At 39.6% G+C, this 24,787-nt stretch overlaps 1 protein-coding gene across 1 annotated transcript in view; it reads right to left on the bottom strand.

Annotated features, from left to right (window-relative positions):
* kcnq1.2 (potassium voltage-gated channel, KQT-like subfamily, member 1.2) overlaps nucleotides 1-24,787 on the bottom strand; it is a 599,569-nt gene that overhangs the window by 506,389 nt on the left and 68,393 nt on the right. The window contains exons 8-9 of the mRNA XM_043709474.2: nucleotides 19,558-19,653; nucleotides 7,567-7,695 (exon numbers count right to left, since the gene is read on the bottom strand). Of these exons, the coding sequence (XP_043565409.2) occupies nucleotides 7,567-7,695; nucleotides 19,558-19,653 (225 nt within the window). The remainder of the gene's footprint in view (nucleotides 1-7,566; nucleotides 7,696-19,557; nucleotides 19,654-24,787) is intronic.

Below are 24,787 nucleotides of genomic sequence, written 5' to 3'. Positions count from 1 at the left end.
CTGAGGATGTTGTCCAGTTGTGTGAATGGAGGTTCCACAGAGTCACCATGTTCCACTATGGTAGATGGGCATGCTGAAACTCCACCTAAAGTGCAGAGAAAATGGCCAGCACAGCCGTAAACTCATCTCGACGGAGGTAAAGGATCCACTTGGCAGGTACCAGCTTGTTTTTACAATTTTAAGATTGAATTTTTAAAATAGTTAAGTTATTTGAGAAGGTAGTAGTAGTCTGGACAGTTGTTTAATTAATTAGATGCAAACACATCTAAATGTGTTCACCAACTGATAGCAAGAACTTGAACTCACCGACTAAGGAGGAAGGACTTAATGACATTATTTGGAGATTCCAGTGTTGGACTGGGGTGTACAAAGTTAAAAATCACACAACACCAGGTTATAGTCCAACAGGTTTAATTGGAAGCACACTAACTTTTGGAGTGTCGCTCCTTCATCAGGTGGCAGTGGAGGTCTCAATCCTAACACACAGGCAGCAGCGAAAAGTGGCCAAACAGAGGCTGATAGCTAGGTTCGGTACCCATAGGGAAAGCCTCAACTGGGACCTTGGGTTCATGTCACAGTACAGGTACGTACACACACACACACACACACACACACTCCCACACTCACAAACTTAAGACACTCTGCATTCACTACACGCACACATACACTTTCTCACACTCACAACCCTCAACCCAGACAGACAGGCACACACACACACAGACAAAGACCCACATGCACACATATACTTAGTGGGGTGAATTTGTACTTGCAGGGTTACATTGTACTTTGCTCAAAAACTGCATGAATTCATGTAAAACTCCGTTATCTCACTTCTTAGATTAGAATCAATCTAAACATCATGGCATAGACAGAGAACACAGGGGGCTAACACCTTCAACATATTGTCTAGCTATCACCATTGTTAACAGCTAACCTCAGAATGCAACTTTTTAAAAAAAGGTTTTGTGATTTACACATGAACGAAGTGAAAATATCATGGTATTCTAACAGATGAAAGGCTTAACAGACAATCAATTTTTCCAATGTATAATTTCAGTTACATCACACTAAATTTTTGCTATCAATTCTGTGTTAGGAATGAGCCCTCCACTACCACCTGATGAAGGAGCGACACTCCGAAAGCTAGTGTGCTTCCAATTAAACCTGCTGGACTGTAGCCTGGTATTGTAATTTTTAACTTCATTACATTAGTTTTTCTCAAATAGTGAGAATCAGAATTTTTGAATGGGGGAAATATGGTAGACAATGGTAATATCACTGGACTTGTAATACAGAACTCTGAGATAATGTTCTGGGGTCATGGATTCAAATCACACTATGGCAGATGGTGAAATTTGAATTCAGTAAATTTGGAATTAAAGGCTAGCCCTCATGGCAACTGTGTAACCATCACTGATTGTCATAAACAAAAACAAGTGATCTGACCATTAGGGAAGGAAATCTGTCATTCTACATGTAACTCCAAACCCACAGCAATGTGGTTCACTCTTAACCTCTGGTTGCTAGAGCCATTTCACTCAGATCAAGGGGAAATTAGGTAGGGTAATTAATGCATCCCACGGACAAGTAAAATAAAGCTTAAATTAACTTATTTTCTCTTTATAAACAAATTCTAGAACAGATGTCATAAGAGTGAGAAATAGAAATCCATGCTATTAATTTCGAACAAAAAAAAGTGTTAAAATTGATAAGATAATGGTAATGCATCATATTAAGTTAAAAAGAACTCTAATATATAATTTTATGTTCCTGAGTGGCAGCTGTCTGAATTGTGGCCAACACATTTAGCTCATAATACATCAAAACAACACTCTTAGAACAATGTCAAACATGGGAAATCAGTATTCACGAGTTGTGGTACACAAGAAGTGAACAACTGCTATATGGTAATGAATTGCATCATTAATCAAAGTACTGAAAGATGTCAAAGCACAAATGAACAAATGGTTAGTAATTAAAATTATATTGTGCTTTAGTCTTTCAAGGTCCAGTTCTGTATCAACTTTACAAATATCATGCTGGTCTTGATAGGCTGTTACTTTGAATAATATCAAATTTTCTCAATATAATATAACATATATAAATAGAACCATCCTTCTACTTTGTAAAAGGGTATGTCAAGTGTTAACATCATGATTCACAGTTTCACAGCTTAAAATTCTGTCACTTGAAAGCAATGGAAATTATGTGTTATGAATCTGTCAGCTGTTGCATGCGAAACTCCACCAGCGGCGCAATGTTTCTGAAACTTGCACCCAATATTTTCGAAAGACAGAAAATAGAAGCTGGGGAACGGCAATTGACTCATTCTGCCATTCAACCTGATCACAACTGATCTTTTATTTCAATGCTATACTCCTGCTCTCCTCCAATATCCCGGAACATTATTAGCATGTAGAAATCTATTTTAGTTGGAAATATAGCTTAGTCTCCCCGGCTTTCTGAGGTGGAGGATTTCAGAATTATATAAGATGCATCATCATCCTTATTATACATTCAGAACAAGCGCACAGGTAGACCATTCAACTGGTTAGATCTGCTTTGCTATTCAATAAGAACATGGCTGATCTGCTTGCGCTTCAAATTCCGCATATTTCCTAATAATACTCTATTCTCCTGCCTATCAAGAATCTATCAGTCTTAAAAATGTGCAATGACACTAATTCCACTGCCTTCTAAGTCAGATAATCCAGAGGTCTAACAACCCTCTAAGAAAAATAAAATTTCATCTCTATCCTGAAAGGACAACCCTTAATTTTAAGTGGTTAGCATTGCTGCCTCACAGCACCAGGGTCCCAGGTTCAATTCTCGCCTTGGGCGACTATGTGTGTGGAGTGTGCACATCCTCCCAGTGTCTGTGTGGGTTTCCTCCAGGTGCTCCAGTTTCCTCCCACAGTCCAAAGATGTGCAGGTCAGGTGAATTGGCCATGCTAAATTGCCCATAGTGTTAGGTGCATTAGTCAGAGGGAAAGGGGTTTGGGTGGGTTACTCTTCGGAGGGTCGGTGTGGACCTGTTGGGCTGAAGGGCCTGTTTCCACAATGCAGGGAATCTAAATCTAAACAATTGCCCCTAGTTCTGGGCTGACACCATAGGGGAAGCATCCTTTTCACATCCACCTTGTCAAGACCATGCAGAATCTTAGACACTTTTATGAAGACAACTCTCACTCTTCTAAACTCCAGTGCAAACAAGTCCAAGTTATTCTCATACGACAACCAGCTCATTCAGATGTCAATCTAGTAAATTACCTCTAATGCATTTATATCCTTTAAATTATGCGCACATTACGGCACACAGTATTTGAGACATGATTTCATAAATGACCTGTAAAGCTGAAGCACAACATTCTTACATTTGCATTCAGTTCCTCTCATAATAAAGCACAACATCCCATAAGACTTCTTAATTATATACTGTACTTGCATGCTAACTTTTTGGGACTTGTGCATCAAAACACCCAAATCCCTCCGAATTCTGCAGCCATTCTCCATTTGAGTGATACTGTCTTTTCATTCTTTCTGTCAAAGGGAACAACTTCACATTTTCTGACATTATACTCCTCAACCTATCTATATGTTATCAGCCACTTCCTTACGTCTTCCTACTTCCCTATCTTGGTGTTATCTGCAAATTTAGCTCCCATGCCTTTGGTCCCTCAGAGTCATTGATTTAAATTGTTTTTAAAAAAGCCTCAGCACAGAAACTTGCAGCATGCCACTTGTCACATCATGCTAACCAAACACAGACCTCTTATGCACAATCTCCATTTTCTGTCAATCAGCAATCTCCTAAACATGCTAATATGAAACCTCAAGCTTTTATATTTCACAATAACCTTGTTCAATTCTAGCATGATCCCCACCACAAATGTCAAGCTAACTGACCTAAAAGTTTTTTTTTTGCCTCCCTCTCTTCTTGAGTAGAAGAGTTATATTTGTTACTTCCCAGTCAGATGGATCCTTTCCTGAATCTAGCAAATTTTGGAAAATTAACACCAATGCATTCCCCAGAAGGATGTCCATCAGGGTCCATAGACTTGTTGATCAGTTTGTTTTACTCCACTTCCCTCCTGATTATAATTTCATGAAGCTTTCCTCTGCCTTGCACTTATTTGCAGCTATTACTGGAAGCATTTTTGTATTCACAGAGCAAAATATTTATTGATTTCATCAATCCTTCCCTTGTTAGCTCCTATTAATTCCCCATTCTCAATTTCTGACCAAAAAGTCTAACTCTTTTCTTTAAATAGCTGTAGAAATCTTTGTTATTGGTTTTTACATTCTTAGCTAGCTTCCACTCCATCTAATTTCTTCCTTCTGGTTAATCTTTTAGTCATTCTCTGCTGTTCTTTATATTCTGACCAATCGCCTGACCTGCCACTCACCTTTGCGCAATTATACGTTGTTGCCTCAACTTTGCTGTTTTCCTGAACCACTTTTGGTTGCCACGTATAGTGGCTCCTCCCTTTAGAAATTTCTTTGTTAGTAGGAATATACTTATTCTGAGTATCTTGAAATATTACAAAATTGGAAAATGATACTTAATTTTCATACTCCCACCTCACACAAGTTACCCGTTGTATCAGGGTCATACTTTAGGTCTTAAAATACAATTACACCAAAACTTAATATGAACTTATTTTTGAATTGACAGTCTAAAAAAGGAGTAATTCAGTTAAGTGTGGCAATATTTCACATCTGTGACATAAGTAAATATCAGCAAAGTTTCCATATTAAAATAAAATAAAATTTCACTGTTTAAAAAACTCTAACTGATCAAACATTGCACAAAAAAAACAGATTTCTGTTCAAGCACAGCTTCACTTTTACACTTAGGAAAATGGCATTTTTGACAAAGCTATAGTCACTTACATCCCATATAACCAAATCATTTATGGACATCAAGATCTCTGCTATATCCTCTCTTTCACAATTTAACTTCCCAAAGTGGAGGGCTTATACATTCCACAAGAAGATTGATTTTGAAACAGTAAAATCTTTGCGGGAAAAAAGCTTCAAAGCATTAAAGGATTTTGCTGCCTACAAGTCATATATTAATCGTCTTTTGATGTAATAATTGACTTGTTTGGAATGCATACATGTAAGTGACCTAGCAGTGAACTTTCAAAGAGTTTCACATTTTTTCCTCTCGCCTTTCTTCCTTTTCCTCTATCTCCTTAGAGTACAGTAGCCACCAGACAACCACAGTTAGGAGACACGATGATTGGGATGTGGGACTTTTTTTGTCTATCTGCTGTCAATACCTCTCTGTGGTGATGAAGTGGTAAAACTGAAAGCCTCAGCTTATTTAATGAAATATTGTATCCACCTTTCACCAACCCTTCTCATCCCCAAGAGATGTAATTAATTAGTGAGCTTGCATGGAATGCAGCCCTATTCAAACACACAGCTTATTATTATAATTCAAATAAATATTGGTCAAGAATTTGCTCCCAGTCATATCTATATTACTAGAATTTGGACAATATGGTGGCCTAATAGAGGTTTATAAAACAGACAAGGTCTTTTCCTCGAGTTGGTGGAGTCCAGAACTAGAAGGCATAGGTTTAGGGTGAGAGGGGAAAGATATAAAAGGGACCTAAAGGGCAACTTTTTCACCGAGGATGGTGCATGTATGGAATGAGCTGCCAGAGGAAGGAGTGGAGGCTGGTACAATTACAGCATTTAATAGGAAGGATTTAGAGGGATATGGGCCAAATGCAAGCAAATGGACTCGACTAGTTTAGGATATCTGGCCGGTATGGATGAGTTGGACCGAAGGGTCTATTTCTGTGCTGTACATCTCTATGACTCTAAGACTCTAATCTGCAGAGAATCATAAAACTACAAACTAATGTAAAATAAATCAGCACTGCAAAGCAGTCAATTTTAAATGTCAATGCAGAACATAGTATCTGCACCCTCAAGTGCAACTTGTGGAGGATATATATTGACAAAAAGTTAGAATTTTCCCTTAAAAATGGGTAGTTCCAGCTAATTTTAGAAACCTCAACTTTTTTTATTCTTAAAAATGTATCTGCAGTTAATGTGCAAATGACATTTTTGTTGACCCATTGGTCAACCAAAACAATACTTTCCCTAAATCTCCCTGAATCACCATTTTCTTTCCCTTTACATAACACTCTGTACTCAGTGAATGTGTGGGCAGGGTCGGGAGGGGGTGGTGTGGTTGGGGTTTACATTCTGAGAACTGCAACAGCACAGGCCCCTTCTGAGTCTATTAGAGATGACACCCTTTGGGACTTGAGCATTAATGAACTGATGGAGATGCACAGACTTGGCAGGGGTTGAGAGAGATGCCACTGAGCACCAATAGAGAGGTGGAGCCATAGACAAGCACCCAGGAAGCGTCATCTCTAGATATTCCACTTCCACTCTGCCAAGGAGCCAAACACCTTGATCAAGTCTGGGAAGGTGGTTGAAACTGTATTGTGCAGGAGGGTCTCAGCAGGCTACAGCCCTCTACAGCTATAAAAGTAACTATTAACTACAGCTAAGTTAAATAATAGCAAAAATATCTGTGGAAAGGCAGAAAAGTAATCAAAAGGTTTCCTCAAGTTCAGCTACCACTATTGAGGTGCCACCAAGATGTAATGGCAGGGAAAAGAAAGATTAAACAACATTGAAGTTCTTTTAGATACACAATTGTCAGCTTTGTGCATATTTCACCTAAAACGATTACATATATGAATGTAATTCTGGTGGTTAGGGGTGCTAATGAGTTTTCATAGAATGTAATGAATTCAACTGAGGTTCCTGACTATCAACTCATCTGAAAGATTCTGAAGACGTAAAGTAACAGAACGTCCAGCACAGGGTGATGGTGAAGGAGGGCGCTGAGCAGGACAGATTGAGCACTATTTCAGGACCTACAGGTAATGACCTTCAGGTAATGATGGTGAGAGAGGGCACCAAACAAGACAACTAAAGCAGTCAAATGGACTTTCTTTGGAGGAAAGGTGTCTTGTGTAGTGAAGCATCAGACAAACAAAAGGATTTTCTCAACTAGATGCAAACCACCGGCTTAAAATAACAGATTTGTTTATCTTGCTTAACCTTCATTTCTCTTCAAATGTTTGTAATGACCTGATGCCAATGGAATAACAAATCCCTGCTATATAATGAGTAGATGATCTGTGATCAAATTTCATGCCACATTAAGAGCAAAGTTCCAACCTACTGTCAAGAAATGGAGCTTTGCTTCCTACCTAATTAAATTCTTCCAACTTTTGCTTCTAAAACCTCTGGAAGATCCTGAAAGATTCCACCTATGGAATTTATTCCTGAACAAGGTAGAGCAGGCCAAATTTATCACCTCATGGGGAACATATTTTTAGACATTAGATATGACTACTTAATCTGGTGTTGTCTGTATGCAAGTGATATTTATATATATATAAAATAATAATAGATGATACATGTTATCTCAAATATTTGTTTTAACTGGAGTACAAATGGAGAATTATGGTTCAAAGTAAGTATAAATTGTATTGCTCACTGAAACCAGATTTGTAACAATGATACCTGTTTCCTCATATTTGGACTGGATGGTGTTGCTGATGTTTTGGAAATATAATCAGGAGGCATTATATACATCTTCCAAGTAGCTGTGGAGCTATGGGTTTTCTCTGCAGCATAACATCGCCATAAGGTCTATAAAAGTCAAGATTTAAAAACTTAGCTGTAGTTAATAGTTACTTTTATAGCCGCAAATGATTACAATATAATGCAATAAATTACAAATGTTAGGAAAATGCCATAAATAAAGAATAGTCCGTTCAAATGATACTCTTAAGAAACGTAAATTATTCAACTAAGTGAACAGGTTGCAGAAAGATTTAACAGAGATCATTTTAAAAAATTTGTTAGGATATGTGAAGAAAAATGATTTCTTCTATTGGGTATCTCAAAAATTAAAATTAAAGCTCCAGTGTGAAATTCAGAAGGATCTTTTCAAAAAGGGGGTGGTGGGGTATCTCTTACATGAAAGAACATGATTGTTGCATCAACTTACAGAGATTGACAGACTGTTGTTACATAATCTCTTCCAAAGATATCCAGTCATAAGTATGATTTGGAGATGCCGGTGCTGGACTGGGGTATACAAAGTTAAAAATCACACAACACCAGGTTATAGTCCAACAAGTTTAATTGGAAGCACACTAGCTTTCGGAGCGTCGCTCCTTCATCAGATGGTAGTGAAAGGCTCAATCCTAACACAGAATTTATAGCAAAAATTTAGTGTGATGTAACTGAAATTATACATTGAAAAATTGATTGTCTGTTAAGCCTTTCATCTGTTAGAATACCACGATAGTTTCACTTCTTTCATGTGTAAATCACAAAACCTTTTTTAAAAAGTTGCATTCTCAGGTTAGCTGTTAACAATGGTGATAGCTAGACAATATGTTGAAGGTGATCGATAGTCACAGGTGAGGTGCAGAAAGATTGGAGGTTGGCAAACGTGGTGCCACTGTTTAAGAAGGGCAGTAAAGACAAGTCAGGGAACTATAGACCAGTGAGCCTGACCTTGGTGGTGGGTAAGTTGTTAGAGGGAATCCTGAAGGACAGGATGTACATGTATTTGGAAAGGCAAGGACTGATTCGGGACAGTCAACATGGGTTTGTGCGTGGGAAATCATGTCTCACAAACTTGGTTGAGTTTTTTGAAGTAGTAACAAAGAAGATTGATGAGGGCAGAGCAGAGATGTAATCTACAAGGACTTCAGTAAGGCATTCGACAAGGTTCCCCATGGGAGACTGATTAACAAGGTTAGATCTCATGGAATACAGTGAGAACTAGCCACTTCGATACAGAACTGGCTCAAAGGTAGAAGACAGACGTTGGTGGTGGAGGGTTGTTTTTCAGACTGGAGGCCTGTGACCAGTGGAGTGCCACAAGGATCGGTGCTGGGCCCTCTACATTTTCTCATTTACGTAAATGATTTGGATGCGAGCATGAGGTACAGTTAGTAAGTTTGCAGATGACACCAAAATTGGAGATGTAGTGGACAGCGAAGAGGGTTACCTCAGATTACAACAGGATCTTGACCAGATGGACCAATGGGCTGAGAAGTGGCAGATGGAGTTTAATTCAGATAAATGCAAGGTGCTGCATTTTGGGAAAGCAAATCTTAGCAGGACTTATACACTTAATAATAAGGTCCTAGGGAGTGTTGCTGGACAAAGAGACCTTGGAGTGCAGGTTCGTAGCTCCTTGAAAGTGGAGTCACAGGTAGATAGGATAGTGATGAAGACATTTGGTATGCTTTATTGGTCAGAGTATTGAGTACAGGAGTTGGGAGGTCATGTTGTGACTGTACAGGACATTGGTTTGGCCGCTGTTAGAATATTGCATGCAGATCTGGTTTCCTTCCTATCGGAAAGATGTTGTGGAACATGAAAGGGTTCAGAAAAGATTTACAAGGATATTGCCAGGGTTGGAGGATCTGAGCTACAGGGAGAGGCTGAACAGACTGGGGCTGTTTTCCCTGGAGCGTCGGAGGCTGAAGGGTGACCATCTACCCGTTTACAAAATTATGAGGGGCATAGATAGGATAAATAGACAAAGTCTTTTCCCTGGGGTCAGGGAGTCCAGAACTAGAGGGCATAGGTTTAGGGTGAGAGGGGAAAGATATAAAAGAGACCTAGGGGGCAACTTTTTCATGCAGAGGGTGGTACGTGTATGGAATGAGCTGCAGAGGATGTGGTGGAGGCTGGTACAATTGCAACATTTAAGAGGCATTTGGATGGGTATATGAATAGGAAGGGTTTGGAGGGATATGGTACGGGTGCTGGCAGGTGGGACTAGATTGTGTTGGGATATCTGGTCGGCATGGACAGGTTGGACGGAAGGGTCTGTTTCCATGCTGTCCATCTCTAGGACTTATGATTCTATGATAGCCCCCTGTGTTCTCTGTCTATGCCATGTTATTTAGATTGATTCCAGTCTAAAAAGTGAGATAACGAAGTTTTACATGAATGCATGCAGTTTTTGAGCAAAGTACAATGTAACCCTGCAAGTACAAATTCACCCCACAAAATATATGGGTCTTTGTCTGGGTTGGGGGTTGAGTGTGTGAGAATGCATATGTGTGTGTGTGTGTGTGTGTGTGTGTGTGTGTGTGTAGTGAATGCAGAGTGTCTTAAGTCTGTGAGGGGATGCATGTGTGAGTGTGGGAGTGTGCGTGTCTGTAAGGGTGTGTGTGTGTGGGTGTCTGTGTGCACGTCTGTGTATACGTGTGTCTGTCTATGTGTGTATAGGAGTGCCTGTGTGTGCATATAGTGCAATGGTGGTTACCTGTAATGTGACATGAACCCAAGGTCCCAGTTGAGGCCCTCCCTATGGGTACCGAACTTAGCTATCAGCCTTTGCTCGGCCACTTTTCACTGCTGCCTGTCCTGAAGTCCACCTTGGAGGATGGTCACCTGAAGGTCCAAGATCGAATGTCGTGGACCACTGAAGTGTTCCCCAACTGGGAAGGAACACTCCTGTCTGTTGATTGTTGTGCGGTGCCCATTCATCCATTGTCATAGCCTTTGCTCGATACAACTCCATACAACCGTGTCACGGTACGCGCTGCAAGACGTGTCATAGTGTGGACACAGATACCACCATTATGCGTGGGGACACCTCCCACCTTGTACATGGCAGGTACTCATGTGACTCAGCCAACGTTGTCTATCTTATACGTTGCAGGCAATGATGCCCCGAGGAATGGTACATTGGGGAAACCGAGCAAAGGCTACGACAACGGATGAATGGGACCTTGGGCTCATGTCACATTACAGCTGACAGTGAGAGTGAGAGTGAGAGTGAGAGTGAGAGTGAGAGTGAGAGTGAGAGTGAGAGTGAGAGTGAGAGCGAGAGTGAGAGTGAGAGTGAGAGCGAGAGAGAGTGAGAGAGAGTGAGAGAGAGTGAGAGAGAGTGAGAGAGAGTGAGAGAGAGTGAGACTGACTGACACACACACGCACGCACACTTAAGACACTCTGCATTCACTACATACACACGCATACATTTTCTCACACTCACAACCCAAAACCCAGACAGACACACACACACACAGACAGACAAAGACCCACATGCACACATATACTTAGTGGGGTGAATTTGTACTTGCAGGGTTACATTGTACTTTGCTCAAAAACTGCATGCATTCATGTAAAACTCCATTATCTCACTTCTTAAATTAGAATCAATCTAAACATCATGGCATAGACAGAGAACACAGGGGGCTAACACCTTCAACATATTGTCTTGCTATCACCATTGTTAACAGCTAACCTGAGAACGCAACTTTTTAAAAAAGGTTTTGTGATTTACACATGAAAGTAGTGAAAATATCATGGTATTCTAACAGATGAAAGGCTTAACAGACAATCAATTTTTCAATGTATAATTTCAGTTACATCACACTAAATTTTTGCTATAAATTCAGTATGTTAGGATTGAGCCTTCCATTACCACCTGATGAAGGAGCGACGCTCCGAAAGCTAGTGTGCTTCCAATTAAACCTGTTGGACTGTAGCCTGGTGTTGTGTGATTTTTAACTGTCATAAGTAGTCAACTAAACAACTAACCAGAGGAGCAGGGTCCAAAAATATCCTCTCCCTCAATGATGTGGAAGCCTGCTGTGTTTGTGCAAAAGACAAGGCTGACAGTGCAACCATCTGCATCCAAAAGTGCCAAGTGGATGATTGAAGTCAGCCTCCTCTGAAGTCCCAACATCACAATGCAAGTAGGTATTCAATAAATTCACCTCTTCGTGAAATGAAGAAACAGCTGAAGACATTGGATACAGCAAAGATCTTCAGTCCTGACAATATCGCGATTGCAATCCTGAGGATGAGTGCTCCAGAATAAGCTTTACCCTTAGCCCAGCTTTTCCAATTCACTTACAGCACTGGCATCAGATATGTTTGTCCATGAAAAAGCAGAAAAAAATTCAATCCACCCAACTGTCAGTCTATGCTCAATCATCATTGAAGTAATGGAAGGTATCAACAGATATGTAGCAACTTACACAGTGATAATCTGCTCATTGGTCAAAATATGGACAGTAAAGTTGAATTCTGGAGGTGAGGTGAAAGTCCTTTATATCAAGACAGCATTCAAGTGTGGTATCAATGAACGTCAGCAAAACTGAAATAAATGGAAATTGGAGGGGAAACCTGCAATGGTTGAAGAATTAATACCACTTTTGGAGCTTGCATATCATCAATAGAAGACGAGAGCTGGAAATCATGCTAATAGAAGCTAAAAAATATTCATTGGCTATTTTTAAAAATACATTTAGGGATGTTTGGATTACTGATGAGTATGCATTTATTTCCTATGCCTAGTTGACCTTGAGAAGGTCATGCTAAGCTGCCTTCTTGAATTGTTGGTTAGAGTCATATCTCACTATTTAAAAAGAAAGGTAGAGAGCAACCAGAGAATTATGGACCAGTGAATCGGATGTCGGTCGTGAGGAAGATGCTAAAGTACATTGTCAAGAATTTTGTAGCACAGCACTTAGAAAACAATGGGAGAATCAGTCACAGTCAGTTACAAAAGAGAAATCATGCTTAACCAACCTATTGGAATTCTTCAAGGATATAACTAGTAGACTTCATTGGGGGAGCCAGTCGATGGGGTTTACATGAACTTTCAGAAGCTTTCAACAAAGTCCCACATAAAAGAGATTAATGTGTAAAATTAAAGATACGGTATTTGGAGTAATGTTTGAGAGGTATAGAGAATTGGTGAGCAGACAGGAAATAAGATTATGAATAAATGGTTCTTCTGAATGGCAGATAATGGCACTCAGTCATTGCAGGGATCAATATTATAACATATACACTGAATAGCTCGGGTTAAGGATTTAGATGAGGGAACTACACATAATTTCTCTAAATTTACAGATGATATAGAGCTAGATGGAAGGACGAGCTGTGAAGGGGATGCAGGGATGTTGCAGTGTGATTTGGACAAGCTGAGTGAGTGGCCAATACATTGTAGATGCAGTATAATGTGGATAAATGTGAGGTTATCCAAACAAAAACAGAAGTTGCTGGAAAATCTCAGCAAGTCTGGCAGCATCTGTGGAAAGAAATCAGTGTTAATATCTTGGGTCCAGTGACACTTCTACAGAACCAATTGTAGCTAAGAGGGGGATGGGGTGAGATTAAACAATAGGTGGAGATAGAGACCAAGGAGATGGGGACCATTACTGGCTGACAATTGGTAGTGTGGGTTAGCAGCCGATGTGATAACAAGGGGGTGGGGAAACCATGGGGATAGGTGCTCAAACTTGTTGAACTCAATATCAAGTCCAAAAGCCTATAGAGTTCCCGAGCAGATAATTAGATGCTGTTCTTCCAACTTGCAGAGTTTCATTGGAGCACTGTCGCAAGACTGAGACTGAGCTGTTTGCCAGGGAACAAGGTGGTGGTGTTGAAGTGGCTGCAACTGGAAGCTCAGGGTATTCTGAGAAGTGGTCACCCATTCTGTACTTTATTTCCCCAATGTAGAGGAGAACATTTGTGAGCAGTCAATACAGTTGACTAGACTGCATGAAATGCAGGGAAAGCACTGCCTCACCTGGAAGTTATGTTTGGGCCTTGGATAGTGAAGATTCAAATGCAGTTCTTTCAGTTTTTTGAAAAATTATCCACTTTGAATGGCTGTAAATTGAGAGAGGGGAATATTTAAATGAGACATGGGTGGCTTTGTTCACCAGGGGAAAGTGAGGATTGCAGATGCTGGAGAGTCAGAGTCGAAAAGTGTGGTGCTGGAAAACATTCCTCTTAAAGGGCTTATATCTGAAATGTTGACTCCCCTGCTCCTCAGATGCTGCCTGACCTGCTGTGCTTTTCCAGCACCACACTTTGTCTTTGTACACCAGTCATGGAAAGTAAGTACACAGATGCAGCAAGCAGTAAAGTAGTAAGTATATTGGCCTTCATAATGAGGGGATTTGAGTAAAGGAACAAGGATGCCTTGCTGCAATTACATAGGGCATTGGTGAGACCACACCTGGAATATAATATGTAGTTTTGGTCTCCTTATCTGAGGAAAGGTGTTCTTGCTACACAGGGAGTACAGTGAAAGTTTACTAAATTGCTTCTTGGGATGATGTGGAGGTACCAGTGTTGGACTGGGGGAGAACAATGTTTCCAATGGTGGGGGAGTTCAGAACTGGGGGACATGGTTTAAGGAGAAGGGGTAAATCTAAAATGACAACAAGCTTGAATTCATTATTTTCAGTACCCTCATCTAAATCGTTAAGACCTTGACTACAGTATGGTGTTTTATTGCACGAAACCCAATTCAATGCAGATTCATTTGGATTCCAAAAATGACACTGAAAGATGATTCAGTACATATTTTTATCATTAATATTTGATGAATAATCTCCAAATGAAGGTGATGAAGTCAAATTGATGAACAACATTGACCATTATGCTGTCATCGCTTATATTTTTATTTGTACTTGTCCATTTGAACTTGTGGCAGATTCATACTTTATAATCAGTAGAATTGAAGTTAATTTTGTGTACATAACACCTCATTCAATGATACTGGAGATAAATTTTCTTAATAATGTGAAGCAAAACAAGCAAATTGCTAATCTATTAACTATTAAATTAATAATGTTGTTTATGCTGTTGTGATATTGGAGCAATTTTAAACCTTTTTAATATACTTTCTCGTGATAATTTAAAACTGACTTTATTGAATGAGACTGCAGGGAACATTATTATTGCAAGGATTGTAGAAAGTATTTCCCATTGATTTTTTAAATAAGTGAATCAGAAATGAAAGCAGATTAAGACTTGCAGTAAGTGGAAATGTTGCAACTGAAACTCTTAAATGAGTTAATTTTGTGTAAAGTACCTTATAGAAAGAAAAATTGCTGCTAAACTTTAAATCCCTATTTGTTTAAAGAAATCAGGATTTGTTTTTAAAATTCACTTAATGGGTGCTCATTTTGTGTTACTGCAATTCTGATTACTGGCTTAGTGTTTCCAAAATAGCCTCATCATAACATTTTCTCCACTGTAAAGCTACCATGAGGCATAGATCCCACAGACCCCATTAAAGCTGGGTCCCAGTGTATTAGATATAAATAGCTGAGACCAAAGTACTGATCCTACCACTTCTCTCCATAGTAACAGTTCCAAACTGAAAATGACCTGTTTATTCATACTCTCTACTTTCTGCCCTTTAACAAATCTTCAATCCATTAACCACCACTAACCCTGCTGAGTCTAGACTCGTACAACAATTTTCCCAAGACATCTTATCAAATGCCTTTTGAAAATGTAGAATCAGTACATAAGTTATCTATCCTACTAGTTATAAACTCAAAAAATTCCAATAGCTTGACAAATGCAAGTTCCCTTTCTTAAAACCATGCTAATTCTGTCTAATCATATTATTTTCTTCTTTAATAATGAATTCCAGCATTTTTCTGATGCCTGATGTCAGGCTAACTGGCTGCCTTTTTATTATTTCTCACCCATCTTTATTGTTACATTCACTATCTGCCAATCCAATAAGATCATAAGGAATTCAAAAAGGTCATAATCAATAAATCCATTGTCTCTATAGCCACTTCCTGAGAACTCAAGCTCATATTGAGGCAATGTGGCATTTTAAGTCATCTTAACTTCTCCAATACTACTTATACTAGCAATAACATCTTTTACTTCTGTACTACCTTTCATGTCAAAATCCCAGAGTACTTCAAAGAAGCATTAGAAAAGAAATTACACAAAGTACCATTGTAAATATGAGATGATAGATCAGATGACTAAAAACTTAGTCAATAAGTTTGGTTTCAAGGAATGCCTCAAAAAGGAGGAAGATGATGAATGCCATCAGGGATGCCAAGAGACAATGCCAGTCTAAACTAGAATCCCAGACTAACTACATGAAAACACATCGACTGGGGCAAGGCTGACACAATATAATGGACTACAAATTTGAGTAGAGTAGAATCACTGACAACATCACATCCCTTATTACATCCGATGCTCATTTTAAACAGAAGATCGGTGAAATGATGTCACCTCCCAGAGAGCCTCACGTGCACCTGTACACACTGTCACCACCACAGATGTCAGATCAGCCTTCTTGAGAGTGAACTCACGGAAAGCTGTTGTCCTGGATGGAGTTGCCGGCTGTGCACTCAGATCCTGCATGGACCAGCTGGTGGGAGTATTTGCTGACATCTTTAACCTCTCCTTACTCTGATGGGAGGTTCCCACATGCTTTAAGATGACCACTATCATCTGGCTACCAGAGAAAAATCAAGCAAGGTGGCTTAATAACTACTGCTGAAAATGTGTTGCTGGAAAAGTGCAGCAGGTCGGGCAGCATCCAAGGAACAGGGGAATCGATGTTTCGGGCATAAGCCCTTCTTCTTTTCCAGCAACACATTTTCAGCTCTGATCTCCAGCATCTGCAGTCCTCACTTTCGCCTTAATAACTACTGCCTGGTAACTCTGACATCCATCATTATAAAGCGCTTTGAGAGATTAGTAATGGCATACACAAATTCCAAACTTCCAAATTGCTTTGATCCATTACAATTCACCTATTGGTCCACGTCAAACACTATCTCTCCCTGGCCCTACATTCATCCCTGGAACAAATAGATAACAAAGACACCGACATCAGACTCCTTTTTATTCAATTTAGCTCTACCTTCAAAACCATAATTCCACATAAATTCATCTCCAGACTCAGATCGAGGGCTCTGCTCCCTCCTCTGCAACTGGATCATTGTGGTCTGCAGGTCAGGAAGTCAATCATAAGGATAGGTGACAACATCTCTACAATAATCATCAACACCAGCACCCTGCAAGATTGCATACTCAGCTCTTTACTGTACCCCTTTTACACTCTCAACCGTGTGGCCAAATTCAGCTTCAACTCTATTTATAAATTTGTTGATGACACCACCATAGTAGATCGGATCTCAAACAATGAGATAGAGAACAGGAAAGAGATAGAGAGCTTCATGGCATAAAGAGGAGATGATCAAGAGCTTTAAGTTTAAGTATCGCCAACAATTTGTCCTGGTCAGACCACATTTGGAGTAATGTGTGCAGTTCTGGGCCCCATATCTCAGGAAGGATGTACTAGCCCTGGAGCATGTTCAGAGGAGGTTCATGAGAATGGTCCCAGGAATGAAAAGCTTAAATGTATGAGGAATGTTTGATGTCTCTGGCTTTATACTCCCATCGAGTTTAGAAGGATGAGGGACGATCCAATTGAAACATACAGAATACTGAATGGCCTGGACAGAGTAGATGTTGGGAAGAAGTTTCCATTGGTAGGAGAGAGTAGGACCTGAGGGCATAGCCTTAGAGTAAAGGGAAGACCTTTCAGAAAGGGATAAGGAGAAACTTCTTTAGCCAGAGAGTGGTGAATCTATGGAATTCATTGCCACAGAAGGCTGTGAAGGACAGGTCATTGAGTATACTTAAGACTGAGATAGATAGGTTCTTGAGAATGGATTACAGGGAGAGATCAGGAGAATGGGATTAAGAAACATCTCAGCAATGATTAAATGGCAGAGCAGACTTGATGGGCTAAATGATCTAATTTCTGCTCCTGTGTCTCCTGGTCTTATGGTCCATCCATTTCGATGCTACAATCAAAAGACCACATCAACACCTCAACATCCTCAGAAGGCAGAGGAAATCTGGCATATCCACAATGACTCTTATCAATTTTTATAGATGCATCAGTTTGATATGGCAACTGCTGTAACCAAGACCACGAGAAATTACAGAATTCTAAATGCAGCCTGATCCATCACAAAAACCAGCCTTCCTTCCACTGATTCGGTCTATACTTCCCACTGTCGCGGGAAAGCAGCCAACATAATCAAAGACCCCTCCCACCCCAGTTATACCCTCTTCCAAAGGACAGAAGACACAAACGTTAGAAAACACATACCAACAGATTCAAGAACAGCTTCTTCCTCTCTGTTATCAGAGTTATGGGTGTATCTCTCATATATTAGAGTCGATCTTTCTTTGGACTTTCTCCAATGCTGTAACACTATATTCTACATTCCGTTCTATTACCAGAATGTAGTTAAAGCACGATTTGTCTGCATAGCATGCAAAACAATACTTTTCACTGTATATTGGTACATATGACAGTAATAAATCAAAATCAAATCAAATTTAATGAGGTAGAGAGGTGCAAAAAGGGAATTTATGAGCTTGAATCCCAGGCAATTGGGAACGAACAAAAAGCCAGGATGAGAGGAGTACAGATATCTAGGAGGGTGAAGGAGCTGGAGAAAATGGCGTGGGAGTGGGCAGCAGGGAAAAAAAAAAGAGCGCGAGCAGAGTCATGGAAGGTTTTGCAAACAAAGTCTCTAGCTTAGTTTCAAATAATTGCCAGGGAGTGGTATCAGTAACTTTGGAACAGTATTTGGAGGTCAGTCTGTAAAATAATAGCTTCAGTTTTCTTAGAAATTAGATGGAAGGGATTTCTGCACTTCCACAACTGAATGTTGGATAAAGAATCGAATAATTTTGCGACAGTAAAAGAGTTGAGAGAGATGGAGTGAGGTGGTACTGGATGTCCAAGGATACAAGATAAACAATGCAGACAGTGATTTTTCATCATTTATGATCTTTTGCCTAAGTTATAACAAATGAATGGGGAAAAAGCCTCAATAAAATTGCGAAAGTTTAAAATCTGTGTAAATTTGCTTATCTCAAGTTGCTGAGATAACAACATATTTTGCTATCCAGGTTTAGGATTAATGTAAAGTGCAGCAACATACACTAAAATCAATGTCTGGGTTCAAAACCTCTAGAACCAGAAAATTTAAACAAGGAAAATCCAGAATTGAGAATTCTAGGATGGGAGGCTTGAAAGGCATAAGTTTGAAAACCCTCCACTAAACACTACTGGCTTTAATTTAGATACAGCTGTAATAGCAGCATTTTTGTAATATTCCTCATGATAGTGTATAGGCAGATATTCCCATTTAAAGAATTGGGAAAGAAATAGAATATAAACTTACTTTTCAAACATTTGAAGAAAAGGTTTTCTGTTGTTTTTAGCAAAATTGGCTTAACATTGCACACATTTTAATCTGGATACGAAGAGCGGTTAGTATCATTTTTCTGACATTACAGGATATTAAAAAGGTTAAAAATGCCAAATTTAAGAATACAATATATTTAGTCACACATTTTAAATGTTTCATTTGCTAAATAATCTCAAAGTTTCAACGTATACACTTCTGCAGCCTATAATGAAAAGCTAAAAATGCTTTCCGATTGTACGATTGAAGTAAATGGGAGAAAATAACCACTGGAATTTTTTCTCTACCATTTGATGAGGGAAAATAATATTTAGTGAGATATACAGAGAAAAAGCAGCAGATACCTAAGCAACATGAATTATCAATTGCAAGACAATATCATACCCTATTTCAATTTTCTTATGGCTCATAATGACAATTGTCTTTTTACATCACATTTGCAATGCATACCTGAATGAGGGAGGCAGCAGCTGGTATCTGCCGACTGAAATGTTTCTGACGTTGTTTCTGTTGGACTTTGAGAGCAAATCCAGATCCCAGTATACCCTTAAAATTGAACATTTCATTAAAGCATGTCATTGTACTTGAAAGCAATATTATTTGAACATTTTATTAAATTTCTTTTGTGAACCATGCAACCAACCTCCAATATCAGATCTATTCCAGTACAATATTACCTTAACTATGGAAGAATAAAGGAATGTAGAGGGAAAAGGCACTACATAAATGCAAGTTTTATTTCCCATTCAAAAGTTGAGGCAGAACAAATTTAGGGATCTATAAAACAAATTCTTCAATAATGGGAGGAAGAAGTCTGAAATGCTTAGTCAAAAATGTGATAGCAAAGCATTAATGGACAAAAAAATATAAAGAATGGATTCCCAAAGGGAGGATCATGCTTGACCAACTTCATTGGATGATTTGAAGTAACAGAAGGTAATGTAGTGCATGTAATGTAAATGAACTCTCAAGTGGTTTTGGATATCATACCACTTACTAAACTCATGAATAAGTTTGGAGCATGTCATGTCTGGAAACAGTGAGTAAACTGGATCATAAACTGGCTACCAAATGGAGAACAGATGTAGAGGTTAAAGATATCATTTTGACTAGCAAGGGTGAAAACTGGTGTTCCACTGAGATCAGAGGTGCTGCTGTACACTATTTTCAAAAATCATTTGAAATCAGGATGGGGTATACTATACCAAAACTTGCAAGTGACACCACTTTGGTGGGTATAGTTAAATAAACATAGCAAGACTACAACAAAATATATAAAGTCATCAAAAAGTTTTGCAGAATAAAATGGAGATATAAAGCAGTGACCTACATTGAAATTAGTTTTCAATGTGTCTAAAAGGGTCTGAAGAGTGAATACTGAGCAGCTCATTAGGATAATACAAACTGAAATTGCATCAGAACAGCATAGGATCTCAAAAGGGGGGAAAAAAAATACATCTTATCCTCCTCAAAATCTGTGGCGATGTCTGTCACATCAATGTAACAGGTAACCAGTTGCTAATAAACTTTATCTTGTTAGCCACAAGAGACTTTACTTCGACCAGGAAGTGGATTTCCTTTACAGCACTGGACCAAGCAAGTCCTATAGTTTTTTTACATTTGAAATGGATGGTGGCAGCAACCTTTATCATGAAGAGCAGCTCAGACAGGGGAGTGAGCTGGCATGCTCATCCAGCAAAATTATGAAGTGAGACTTAAAAAAATTGTGACTTTTCCAGCAGAGTTGGCATGATGAAAGTGTGATCTGATAGAGGCTTTCAAGAATATGATTGAATAGACTTCTTTAGTTGATAAGTGCACACATTTGGTGTGATGATAAAAATAATTGAAGGGGAGAGTAGAATTTTTGTTTAAACGTTAGGAATGTCCTGCTTTTTATTTCGCACATTTCATAAAGTATTTTATATCCACTTGAACCATCAATACAAGCAGATGGATTTTTCATCAAAGGATGATTGCGCAGCACTTGTGGGTGACTTCATATTATGTACTCTAGCCATGTTGTCTGCTCCAACTCTGCAACTTTCTAAAAGTTTGATTTGTCAATGTCACCCTAGACATTAAATGTAAGGTGAACTTAACATTCACCTCATTACTTATGTATCCAAACTGGATGACACTATTCTCATGGAATCCCTTGGCTGGAGAGTTTTTTGCTGAAAATGTGTTGCTGGAAAAGCGCAGCAGGTCAGGCAGCATCCAGGGAACTGGAGAATCGACGTTTCGGGCATAAGCCTTTTTTTGCCTGCTGCGAGAAACTTCTGGTGTCAACGCTGCTGGCATTTTAATTTAATGCCCAGCTGCACGCCACAAAAGATGCTCCAAGTCAGAAATGCTCTTCATATATGGTGCTACTCAGTATCTCGTTTTGACCCATTGCAGGAGAAATGTTTCCATATTTGGGCCAGGATATACAGAAATAGTAGGAAGTGGTAGGCTTGAGGCTCCACATCTCATATGTGGGGAAAGGTCTCTACCTGGCCAGAGAAGAGAATGACAACTCATGTGGAAGCAGGGAGTCCTCAATGGGCAATCAAATCAGTGAGCTTCATTGTGTGCGCTGCTTTCCAATTACCACAAAAGTTAAGTCAACCTTAACTTCCACAAACCTTTAGCCCTCTTCCTCAACCACTTCCATCTTTTCTCTTATGCAGTCATTGGTAACAGACAGGGAACCTCAAACACAAAAACCCTTAGCTCCACTGCTCCCTCAGAGGAGGAAGTCACTGAACCCTTTTAGACAAAGCTTTCACCTGCACTCTCCACCTACTCAGTAAGTTTCATCTCAGTGAGTTCTCTATCTAGATTATGTTTAGGAGCATAACCTGGTGAACACATCACTGACACATCTCCACAGCTGGTCAAGGAAGAAACGCCCCAGGTCTCTAATATTTCGGGACCGTTTGACTACGTAACTGCATAGACAATGATTTCATGATCGTAGTAATTAATGACACCTATACTCTGGCAGCCTACCGACCTGGCATCTCACCCTGCAGGACTTCCACAAGACCACATAGCATAAGCATATCTTTAACAAGACAAATTACACTAATCATACATTGTTTTGCAAAAATATAATTTACCATTCTGATCTACATAAGTAGCTATTGATCAGATTCTAGTAACTATTGCAAATATAACCTTGGCTTTAATTCTTTTTGTCTCTGGTGGAACACAGATCACACAATCCCATAAATTTGTCATTTAATAATGTCAGTTAGTATTTACTCCAACTAGTCTTATTTCGATCCATTTAGCTCCATTTTAAAAAAGACCTGTCCAAACTGACCAGCATTTAAAGCCAATGAACTTCATTCAACTTAAAGTTGATTTGACATCATTTCTTTGATCTTTAAAATATATTTTCTAGTCAACTACTTTTTCCAAGCTGCTCCCTTGTCCTTACTGACTTTGATAAGAGGAGTTGTGTATAGACCTACTAACAGTGGTCAGGACCAGGGACGCAACATGTACCGGGAAATAGAGAAGGCATGTCAGAAAGGCAAGGTTACATTGATCATGGGAGACTTCAATATGCAGGTGGACTGGGTAAATAATGTTGTTAGTGGATCTAAAGAAAGGGAATTCATGGAATGCTTACAGGATGGCTTTTTGGAACAGCTTGTCATGGAGCCCACAAGAGAGCAGGCTATTCTGGACCTAGTGCTTTGCAATGAACCAGACTCTATAAAAGATCTTAAAGTAAGGGAACCCTTAGGAAGTAGCGACCATAATATGATAGAGTTCAGTCTGGAGTTTGAAAGGGAGAAGGCAAAATCGGATGTAATGGTGTTACAGTTGAATAAAGGTAATTATGAGGGCATGAGAGAGGAACTGACTAAAATAGACTGGAAGCAGAGGCTAACCGGGAAGACAGTAGAGCAAAATTGGCAGAAGTTTGTAGGTATAATTGAGGACACTGCACAGAGGTTCATTCCCAAGAAAAGAAAGATTAACCGGGGAGGGATTAGACAACCTTGGCTGACAAAGGAAGTCAGGAAATGTATTAAAGAAAAAGAGAGATCCTATAAAGTGGCTAAGAACAGTGGGAAATCAGAAGATTGGGAAGGATACAAAAACAAACAGAGGATAACAAAGAGTGTAATAAGAAAGGAGAGGATCAAATATGAAGGTAGGCTAGCCAGTAATATTAGAAATAATAGTAAAAGTTTCTTTCAGTACATAAGAAACAAATGACAGGCAAAAGTAGACATTGGGCCACTTCAAACTGATGCAGGAAGCCTAGTGATGGGAGATAAGGAAATAGCAGGAGAACTTAACAAGTACTTTGCGTCAGTATTCACAGTGGAAGACATGAGTAATATCCCAAAATTTAAAGGGTGTCACGGGGCTGAGTTGAGTATGGTTGCCATTACGAAAGAGATAGTGCTAGAAAAGTTAAAAAGTCTTAAAATTGATAAATCTCCTGGCCCCGATGGGATACACCCTAGAGTTCTGAGAGAGGTGGCTGAGGAAATAGCAGAGGCATTGGTTGAGATCTTTCAAGAGTCACTGGAGTCAGGAAAGGTCCCGGATGATTGGAAGATGGCTGTTGTAACCCCCTTGTTCAAGAAAGGATCAAGGCAAAAGATGGAAAATTATAGGCCAATCAGCTTAACCTCGGTTGTTGGTAAAATTCTAGAATCCATCATTAAGGATGAGGTTTCTAAATTCTTGGAAGAGCAGAATCTGATTAGAACAAGTCAACATGGATTTAGTAAAGGGAGGTCATGCCTGACAAACCTGTTGGAATTTTTTGAAGAGGTAACAAGTAGGTTAGACCAGGGAAACCCAGTGGATGTGGTCTATCTAGACTTTCAAAAGGCCTTTGATAAGGTGCCACACGGGAGGCTGCTGAGCAAGGTGAGGGCCCATGGTGTTCGAGGTGAGCTGCTGGGATGGATTGAGGATTGGCTGTCTAACAGAAGGCAGAGAGTTGGGATAAAAGGTTCTTTTTCAGAATGGCAGCCGGTGACAAGCGGTGTCCCGCAGGGTTCGGTGCTGGGGCCACAGCTGTTCGCATTATATATTAATGATTTGGATGAGGGAACCGGGGGCATTCTAGCGAAGTTTGCCGATGATACGAAGTTAGGTGGACAGGCAGGTAGTACTGAGGAAGTGGGAGGCTACAGAAGGATCTAGACAGGTTGGGAGAGTGGTCCAGGAAATGGCTGATGGAATTTAACGTGAGCAAGTGCGAGGTCTTGCACTTTGGCAAAAAGAATAAAAGCATAGACTACTTTCTAAATGGTGAGAAAATTAATAAAGCCAAAGCACAAAGGGATCTGGGAGTGCTAGTCGAGGATTCTCTAAAGGTAAACATGCAGGTTGAGTCCGTGATTAAGAAAGCGAATGCAATGTTGTCTCTTATCTCAAGAGGGTTGGAATATAAAAGCAGAGATGTACTACTAAGACTTTATAAAGCTCTGGTTAGGCCCCATTTGGAGTACTGTGTCCAGTTTTGGTCCCCACACCTCAGGAAAGACATACTGGCACTGGAACGTGTCCAGCGGAGATTCACACGGATGATCCCTGGAATGACAGGTCTAACATACGAGGAACAGCTGAGGATACTGGGATTGTATTCGTTGGAGTTTAGAAGATTAAGGGGAGACTTAATAGAGACGTACAAAATAATACATGGCTTGGAAAAGGT

The sequence above is a fragment of the Chiloscyllium plagiosum genome, unplaced genomic scaffold (genome assembly GCF_037043375.1).
Source record: "Chiloscyllium plagiosum isolate Xiang-an unplaced genomic scaffold, Cpla_swu_hap1 HiC_scaffold_19, whole genome shotgun sequence".
Lineage (NCBI taxonomy): Eukaryota > Metazoa > Chordata > Chondrichthyes > Orectolobiformes > Hemiscylliidae > Chiloscyllium > Chiloscyllium plagiosum.
The sequence above is the reverse complement of the archived record's forward strand: the minus strand, read 5'-3'. Positions and strand labels throughout refer to the sequence as shown.